The sequence below is a fragment of the Condylura cristata genome, unplaced genomic scaffold (genome assembly GCF_000260355.1).
Source record: "Condylura cristata isolate star-nosed mole 26May11 unplaced genomic scaffold, ConCri1.0 scaffold00016, whole genome shotgun sequence".
Classification (NCBI taxonomy): Eukaryota; Metazoa; Chordata; class Mammalia; order Eulipotyphla; family Talpidae; genus Condylura; species Condylura cristata.
Window position 1 is genome coordinate 13,492,046 of NW_004567117.1, and position 10,429 is coordinate 13,502,474.

General features: G+C 37.7%; 1 protein-coding gene across 4 annotated transcripts in view; it reads right to left on the bottom strand.

The window, feature by feature from the left end:
* OSBPL1A (oxysterol binding protein-like 1A) overlaps window positions 1-10,429 on the bottom strand; it is a 182,137-nt gene that overhangs the window by 20,756 nt on the left and 150,952 nt on the right. For all 4 annotated transcript variants that reach the window (XM_004683793.2, XM_012725894.1, XM_004683794.2 and 1 more), the window contains one exon: window positions 9,408-9,483. In XM_004683793.2, coding sequence (XP_004683850.1) covers window positions 9,408-9,483 — 76 coding nt within the window. The remainder of the gene's footprint in view (window positions 1-9,407; window positions 9,484-10,429) is intronic.

Consider the following 10,429-nt stretch of genomic DNA (forward strand, 5'->3'; position numbering starts at 1 on the left):
TATATTTTAAGTGCAAAGAGGCAAGAAAGGCTTGCAGCTTGGGCAGTCAATCTATATAGAAAGCTACTTACGCAGTGGCATGCATGGCTTGTGAGTTCTGATCTTAAAAGGCAAAGGGGTGAAGGAAAGGACATCTGCCCTTCCTGGGGCCCCAGCCAGGACAGTGGCTATCATCCCCACTGGAGGGATCTCGCTGTGGGCTGGTGGATGTCCTTTCCAGTCACTGAGGGGCAGGTCACACAGACAGAGCTCTGCAGTGGCAACATGAGCTCTATCCCTTGACTCAGATGTGACACAAACTATGCCATTTCCTGTTTTCTGCAGTTCACTCTGTGAGCTATAAAAGGATGAAATTCATTTTAAAGGAATGATCTGTTCATTAAAGGAATGAAGAACTTTCATTGTAAGTTTAATTCTGAATTCCCCTCCCACCACGCTTCCTTCCCAAGAATAAAAGAACTCTGAACTGTAAAATGCTCACTAAGGAAATAAAAGATGTGCTAGGGGTGGCTCAGCATTTTAGCTAAACAGAGCGCCAAGGGGCGTGTAACCCAGAACTGCTGTGCATACCCCCTTCAACCTCAAAGAGTATTATGTGCTACTTCTCAATACTGCAAAAGACTTGAAATTGTATTGCTTCTATTAGTTTATAATTATTTTTAAATAATCTTACACATATTTTGATTTTTAAAATCTGCAATAGGGAAGTAGTGAAAAAACTAGTGAACACAAATTATATTTCATTCCCTCTTGGAAATTCAGAGTCCAGTTTTACTTATAATACAATGAAGTTTGGTGTAGCACTCTCTAAATACTGTTTACAACTAATTAGTTTGGTGTACATTCCAATAACAGAAAAAGCAGCAATGCACACTATGAAGGTGAAGTTTCAGCAAGAAACATTAGCTATAATACCTTTACCACTGAGTGCTTCAGTCAGCTGGAAAAATTAAATATTTATGCCAAGCAACTCTACCTTGTGACCCAGCTAAAAGCAAAGTTTAAATTTATCCATGCAAATTGGTAGCAACCAATGATGAAACTGAAAAAAACTCTAACTGCAATTTCTCATCAGCTGACAAACTGAGAAGGAAAAAAAAAGGACGACTTCATCATTTGAGCACTGAATAAACAAGGAAGGCTAAATTCTACTGAAATGGAAAATACTGTATATGTGTAATGTCTAATATCTTATGTCACTATGTACAAATATTTAAGACCCAGGTTAGAAAAAGAAACTCAAGTCTTTGGCCAAGTCTGTTTATCTGTAGTCAGCCTGTAATCAGGGTCCTCACCCAGATATGTGAGGCAAGCACTAAATGGGTTTCTAAGCTCTCCACTAATGAATATACATGTAAAATCCTCAACAAAATCTTTCCAAACCAAATTGAAGAATGCACTGAAAGCATCATATACCATGACCAAGTGGCAGTTAATCCAGGGACACAAGGATGGTTCAGTATCCAAACACTGATCAATGTAATTAACCACATTAATGAAAGGAGATAAAATTACATGGTCATATCAATAGATGCAGAGAAAGCATCTGATAAGATTCCACATCCATTTATGATAAAAGCCTCAAAATGTGGGGATAGATGGACCATACTGCAACATAATAAAAACCATGCATGGGCATGTCATACTCAAAGGTGAAAAGCTGAACGCTTTCCCTCCAAGATCTGGCACCAGAGAAGGATGTCCACTTTCACCACTACCGTTTAAAGTGGTATTTAAAATCCAAGCTGGAGCAATTAGACAAAAGAAAAATACAAAAAGACTCCAAATTATGAGAAAAGTAAAACTCTCACTAATTGCAGATGACATAACATACACTGAAAACCCTAAATACCCCACTCAGAAACAATTAAAGAAAATAAACTAGCTCAGTAAAGTGGCAGGTTACAAAATCAATTTATAAAAGCTAGTGTTCCTGGCCCTCCCTGTTGGAGCAGCAGGTTAAAGCACAACACTAAAAAGCTAAAGCCACTTCTGCATGAGTTCGATCCCTGCCTGCCCTGGAAGTAACCACATGGCACGTGAGACCACTCCTGACCACCTGAAGCTCCCCTCAGCAGTGTACTTCGTCGATCTGCCTGTTCTGCTCCCGCTCTGTCTCTGGTGAACCCTCTCACTGCCCCTGTACCTCTGGCCTGTACCCCAGTTCTATATGTATAAGTAAATCTTAAAAAAAAAAAAAAAAAGCTAGTATTCCTATATGCAAACAAGCTAGAATAGAAAGAAATCATGAAAACAATTCTATTTATAATCATATCAAAAGAACTAAGTACCTGAGGGGTAAACTTAAATTGAATAATTGGTGCATTTGAAACAGTTTAAGACATTGTTAAAAGAAACAAGAAGACACAAAGAAATGGGAGAATATTCCTAGTTCATGGACTGGGAGAAATAATATTGCTAAAATGATCATTTTACCAAAGAAATATACATTTTCATCCTATCAAAATTTCAATGGCATTCTTCAAAAAAAAAAAAAAATTAAACAAACCACACACCCAGAGTTTAAACTACAGTAATCAAAACAGTATGGTACTGAAATTAAACGAGACCTCTTGGTAGTTAATTTATGACAAAGTAGCCATTTGTATGCAGTGGAGAAAGGACAATCTTTTCAACAAATGGTGTTGGGAAAACTGGACAGCCACATATAAAAGAATGAAACTGATCACTAACTGAAAGTATCCATAAAAAATATTTAAATTGAACTACAGATCTGCATAAGATTTGAAACCTTAAAATTCACAAAAGAAAACACTCCACAGCATTGACTTCAGTAGTATCTTTGTGGAGGCATCTCCAACAATAACAGAAACAAAAGAGAATATAAACAAATGGGACTACCTCAAACTGAAAAGACCTTGCACAACAAAAGTCAAAAAAATGTTAAAATGGAAACAGCATACCAAGTAGGATAAAATACTTGTACATCATACATTGACAAGGGGGTGATATGCAAGATCCACAAATAACCCACACAACTCAACAAAAAGAAAACAATCCAATCAGAAAAGACCTAAATAGACATTTTTCTAAAGAAAACATACAGATTTCCAACAGGCGCATGAAAAAATGCTATCATCCCTTATCATGAGGGGAAATGCAAATCAAAACCACAACTGGATAGAACCTCATATCTGTAAGGAAGCCCTATATCAAAAACACCAGAAACAGGTATTGTCACGAACAAAGAGGAAAAGAACCTCAGATTTGAGCCAGCCCCTATGGAAAACAGTATGGAGGTTTCTCAAAATAGTAAAACAAAATCCACCATACATTCCAGCAATTCCATTCCAGGACAGCCACCTGACATATGCAAAAACATTAATTTGAAGTGATCTATGCACTATTATGTTCATTGCAGCCCAATTCACAACAGTCATGTTATGGAAACAACCTAAGTGGCCAACAGATGAGCAGATTCAGAAGGTGTAGTTTAAATATACTGTAATACTTTCCAGTTATAGAAGGTGAACTTTTCCCATTTGTAACAACATTGATGAAACTGCAAGGGATGATGTTAAGCAAAAATAAGTCAGAAGGAGAAAGACAAATAAATACTGGTTTCACCTGTATGTGGAATATAGAGAAACGAAACAAAGGGTCACAAAAGCAAAAAAGCAAAAAAAAAAAAAATCTGACTACTGAATTGAGGATTCTGGAGGGGTAGTGGAAGGGAAGACTGCAGGGCATGGAGGGGCCTCAGTGGAGTGTAGTAGAGATCTACAGGCATCCCGGTGTGGGTCTGGTGTGGGCACACACATGTGAAGAGGTCTAATTGTATACCACACACAGTGTTGTAAGTCAATGTTACTACAATTAAAATAAAAGGGAAACCAGGCTTCCAGTCATTTCTCTCCATGCTAACCTCAGATCAGTGTGGAATGTGGTGGCAGAGAAGCTAGATTTCCTTTACTTTGCTGCTTGTGTCCTCAGTCTCTCAACTCAGTATTTATAATGTACCAGATTTGGTAAAATTCCAAGTCTTATCTAGATTTTTATTTTGGATTTAGAATTTGAGGACAGATGTCACAGTGACATATGCTAATGTGCTTATGAGACCAGAAATACCAGCTCACTCCTGGGAGTGCTCAGGATGTTTCTGCCCACTGCTATGTATGTGGCAGGCATTCCACAGCAAGTGAATGAGCTCATTCTGAAAATTCGAAGGAAAAATTTTAAGGCTCATGGTGAGAGAAAAGCATTTCATCAAAAAAAAAAAAAAATATATATATGGAGAAACATGGGTTTCCAAAAAATATTTCACTTTTTTCCCCTCACCTTTTGTCAATGCTGAAAGGTATATGTTAGTGATAGGAAAATAGTGACATGAATTGAGAGTTCAGAGAGTCCTGATAAAGTTCTTCTAGTACATTCCCAGGGATTGGGACACCTGCACTCCAAGTGAAGGTTTTCAAATTTTTGTTTTCAACAACACTGAAAAAAGTCCTAATTGAGTTGTCATGCAATGGGTCATACAAAACCATTTTTGTAATGTAATCGGATTTTTGGCATGTAGTTGGTAAAGGGTCAAAAACCTGAATGATACTGCTAGATATTTAAAAACCCCCACAAGACTCCTACTCCCATCTGCCTATTAATGTGAGTAAGGTTTCTTAATCTTTGAATCTATTAAGAAATAAAAACATGACTGTTACTGAAAACCCTGTCTTATTCTAGTAATACATGAAATTCATTCTCAGGAGCCTATGTCAATTGGAAAAATATATTTGACTATAAATATAAACTTTTATATTCATTGCTGTTTTAAAATGACTTTGTTGAAGAATGCTCAGACAACAATGTGTGGCTTGTCACTAAAACAAAGTTCTATTTCTTCATGTAAGCAACACTATGTAAGAGGTCACAGAGTTATAAGCTTCTTTCTATACTGGAATTCTCTGACAGTATAGAACAGTGAAATCATTTCTGCAACAGAATTCTTTTCTATGCTTCTCCTGCATAAGTGAGAATACCAGAAGTTGGAATTTAAAATGTCAATATTTGCTATTCATCTTATAGTGCTGGAGTCTGTGTTTTTACCACCACATGTTACAATTTCTACTTTATCCACTTTAATAAGTCTGAATTCAACATGAGTTGACACAGAAAAGGCCACACATTATCTCTAAATTTGTAGGCACTTAGAGAGCCCCCGAAGATGTCTCTGAGCCAGTGCTGACTTTGTAGCAGTATCAAACTGCAGGAGAAGTGGAGAGCCAACAGGGGTGATATGCTGAGACTGTATGTGCTCACTGAGGTGCTCCAGGAGACTGTTTCTCAAAGTGGCATTTCAGTGTAATTGATAAGCTTTGGTGGAGGAGAAACAAATTATTTTTTCTGATTCAGGCTGGCACTGATATATGATGGGGAAGGCACTTTCCATCATGGAACAGACAGAAGTATCCAGAAGCCTACTTCCTGGACCACCTCTCAGCACTGCTTTTATGCTAGCGTTTTCATAAATTTTGTTATGCTTAGTTTCATTATATATACTCATATCTTAAGATTAAATTGATGCAAAGAAATCTTTAGTACTAAAATCCTATGATTATAGGACATAAATGATCATTTTATGTGTAATATGGTGATAGCACAATATAAGATAATAAGTAGAAGAGTTTCAAAGATAAAAAATTAAGTTAGGGTAATATTCTAGAGCAAATATACAAGACGAATAGAAGTTAAAGGAGTAACTAGAACTATAAACTTCTCAAATCAGAAGTAACATCTTGCTCTTATTTTTATTTAATGAATGATAGTATTCAAGTCACTATGGTATTTGGTTCTACTGGATAACTTTAAGAGACGGGTATAACACTTCCACTTTTAAAAAAAATAGCATGTGTAAAAACTTTTTCGTCTTCTATAATACTCCAACATTAATATCTGCTCCCAAGACACATAGCAAAAAGAGGGTCAAATTTTGGGCCTGGGGCCTACCCGGCTTTGCTATTGCTAATCCTGGCTGCCAAAGTCATTAAATCTCATCATCCAGGACCTAACTTCCAGGTGAATCCTGCTGAAATGTCCAAAGGGGTTGGAATGAAGAGAAAGAAGAAAACAGAGAAAACAAGACAATGGGATTAGAGTCCTTCAACAAAAGGGCAATGGCAGTAAGGAAACAAGGAACAAAGGCTTCAAACTATTAACCGATATTGGTGTTAAATTCTGAGCTGGGAATTTACCTGGTAAACACTCCAGTCACAAAGAGATTTAGGATTGAATTCCAGTTATGTAAAGTATTAATTTCAAGTGGTATAAACTAACATTCTGGTTAATGTAATCCTGTCCAAAACAGATTGGGAGGAAAAAGAAAAGGTGTCATTAGTTATAGAAATCTATGTCTTTATACTCTTTTCAAAGAAAAGCACAGCAAAACATATATGTTTGTGGAAGTGAAGGAGGTGCAGGAAAGTTCGGAACAGGAATGCAGGCATCGGGTCCGGCCTGAGAAATAATGAAGATGCTCTGATTTTCCCTCCTAATGAAAACAGGTGTTCTCAGGCCATACAAGGCAGATAATCTTCTATCACGACTTCCTAAATGCTATGTATTTTGTACAATGACACTTCACGGTAAAACGAGAATATCATATGATAACTGAGGGGCACTTTTAGAAAAAGTGGATGAAACCTCAGTTCCATACAGAATTGTGAAGCTGTCACCCGCAGTAAGTTCACAGTCTTCATGCTGACTTGGCATGTTCAAGTCAACAGAGACATGGTGAAAAGCTACTGTTAAATACCAAATTTCCTCCACTACTCTCAAGACTTATCACTATGAAATTATTAAGAAATTGGGAATACATAGCAAAGGGAGGAAGCAGCTGAAGGACCCACACATAGCTTTTATAACTGAGATCTGCCCATACAATACAGACCTGAGATGAAGTGTCTGGATTATTAACTGTAAAGGTACCATGAACATATTAGGGATTTGAAAAATGCCCTTCACTTCTCAGTGAAGTGTAATAAAAAGTGTGGACACTAAAATTTTCTGAGTTTTGACCTATTTTTTCCTTGGAGGATGGAAGGAGGCAATTACTGGAGCAGGCAACAACAAAAATTTATTTTAGTGATAATTGATTTCTCACTCAAGATACAACACACTTTCTGCTTACACCTTTTGAGTGAATGCTTCTGGGGTCCTATGACAACACCTAAAGAACATTACATAAATACATATTGATAAATATCTTCTAGAACTTTAATCTCTTAACAAAACCTCAGCAGGACACTTTCCAAAAACAATATTTCCCTTGCAGCAATTCTCTGTGATTTTATTTGTAAGTTCTATAAACGAGACGTTCCAAAACCTTCCATGAGATCCTTTCAATCCAAGCAGTTCTGCTTTAATTTGCTTTATTTACGATTCAGCTTATGTGTCTATTTGCACAAATAGACACATAAGTATCTAAAAGTAAAAGACTATTCTTCTAGGAGACAAAAGTATCTCTCAAAGTATGACAGGTGTGATCCAACATAATACTACTTTCCATCTTTTAAACAATGGTTTTCTCCCTTTATACAGAATGCTTTAGATATAAACAGGACAGATTGTTGGTCTATGCCTGAATAAACTTATCACCACCACTCAGGCTGCCACCCAGTGAGGCAGGAGATAGTAGGGGACAGACCAAGCCAGAGCCAACACTGTGTTTTTCAGGATGGCCAAGAAGACATTTTCATACAAACCCTGATGACCAAAGTTTTTCAGACAGATGTGGTAACTGTGGGTTTCTACAGAAGCCCTATTGGAATCAGCATTAAGATAATGGAGAATATTGCTTGCTACAATGGTGAGTATGCCTCTGGGAGGCACACACGTGCGTTTGCACACTGGATCATAATGGTAAATATGTTCTCTAAAGGCTTAAGACATACTGACTCTTAGACTATACGTAGATATTAAATTTTTATCCTGATAAATCCCAATTCTAAGGTGACTAAAATGTAATACTCTTATATAAGCATATATACATTAGCCATATACATATGGTTTGTACTGATGAACTTTAATAGAACTGAAACTGGATTAGAGACCAGGTCTCCTGATTCTTGAGTGGGATTAACCACTGATGATAATACTGAACATTATGTTAAACCGGAGACTACCCTGAGCATTTTCTATAAAACCTTATTGTTCAATACACTTCTCAGGTCCAAATTATTCTCCTAATGTTACACAAGAGGAAACACTACACAGGAAGGTAGGACAACTTTCTCGGGTCTCAAAGATCAGAGGCAGAACTGGGATTCATTCTACATTATCCAGCTCCAGGGTTTAACTGAGTTACTGTACATGAAGTAGAATTAGAAAATAGTTTTTTAACATTAATGTTTCTGTAACCAGCTCCTTGGACTTTACATTTAGGAAGTCTCAGTGGACAGGGGACATAGAAACATGCCAAAGCGGGCATATCATTAGTTGAAAGGCATTCCAGCATCAGAATAAAAACCTTGAGTGATTATACTTCTTAGTACATGCAAAACTCCTGGCATATTCCCAGCTTGCACACTAAATTGCAAAATTTAAAAAGGTAATGTCCAGGCAGATTTGTGAGCAGCTTAGGACTGCTTAGGTATGTTAAGTTTTAACATTTTCATCATTCATGCTGGTCAAAGGTCACACTAGAAAATTAAGAGAACTCCACTCAGAACTGTAATATAACTATTGCAGGGTGGCAATGTAGACTGCTATTTTAAAGGGAATCCAGGGACTGGCACACAGTCCATTTTGCCACCCCCCACTGTACCCTCCAAAATCAGATGTGCCTGCATAGGTAACAAAACACACACATTCCAAATGTCCAATATGCCAAAGCACAAAAATTTGCTCTGTGCAAAGACATGTAAGTAAAATTCTATTCTATGGGAGACTTTTTTTTTTTTAAGATGTACTGAAATACACTGCTGAGGGGAGCAGCAGCAGGACTGTCAGGAGAGGTCTGCCACACCATGTGGGTCACCCTCCTGGCCGGGGATCGAACTTGTGCTCCAGTGCTTGCAGATAGCTTCATGGCACTGTGCTTTAACCCGCTGCACCACCAGGCAGGGCCCCATGAAATGTGGTCTTTTTGAAAGAATTTTTGGGCAATTCTATCAGGAAATATGAATATGCTCTAACAACTAGAAAAGAACATTTTTTTCCCTCCTAAATCCTGACAATGAAAAGAAACATTAAAGTCATATTATGTTAAATGGCCAAAACAGTGATTCAAATGTCAGGAAAACCTAATACAGGACATTTCCTGATTTCTGATACTCAATATTTTAATAAGCAATTATTCATTACTTTTATGCAAATATTAAGGATCTCTCCAAAAGATAGGACAAAGAACCACAAATCTGTTTAATGTTATACTGTAAAACTGATAGTTAATTTACCATTCCAATACATTTTCTGAGGATGCTCCAGATACTGAAGTCATTTCTGGAAAACATTGGGGAGGGCAAACTTGTTCTGAAAAAGAAAAGAAAAATTTCATTTTAATGCCACAGACATTTAAAAGGAAGAACTGTCATGCACGTGAGAGCCTCAGGCATACCCAGACAGACACACCTTCAAGACATCCACTGTCTTCGAGGAAAGCAATGTCAACCTGAGGCTGCACCTCTGTTCACTGTAATCCTGGACCCCAGGAAAAGTTTGCAGCAGACTGACTGATCCTAAGTCTTTGGTATTGTTTGGATCTGAATTCCCCAAACCTTTGTCGGTGGTGCCCAGCAATCAGCCCATCACAGAGGGACCCTGTTACTTAGTACAAGACACAACTTCCATATGCTGATACTTAATATTACTTTACTTTAGGGCTAAATAATGTGACTGAAATGCCACTAACAGAATCTGCCTTAAGATTTTTAGAAAGTAAAAGGGAAAAAGCTAACTGTATGAGTCAAAGTAAAACTTAGGCCCTGCATCAGTATTTTTCTAAAGCCTGACATCAACACATTTGGTAACTCTGGATATACTGGAAAATCCCTTACAAATTAACTTCTACAGGAAGAGCGTTATCAAAGCCCTGCAGAGGGTTAGAAATAGCCAGAGGGCCCTCCATGGTGGTGCAACGGGTTAAAGCACAGCACTACGAAGCTATTGTAGCCACTGCAGCACAAGTTCAATCCCCAGCCAGGGGGGTAACCCATGTGGCGCAGCAGACCTCTCCTGACCCACCCACTGCTCCCCTTAGCAGTATATTTTGTCAATCTGCATGTTGTGCTCCCTACTCTGTCTCTGACGAATCTTCTCAACCCCTACACCTTTGGCCTGTACCCCATTTTGTATGTATAAACATTTATTTATACTTATAAATAAATATAAAAAAAGGAAGAAAGAAACAGCCAGAAGGATAGTGACTGTCAGTGGCAGACAGTAACTAGGTTGGACAAGCAGCATTTCAGGTCTCAGG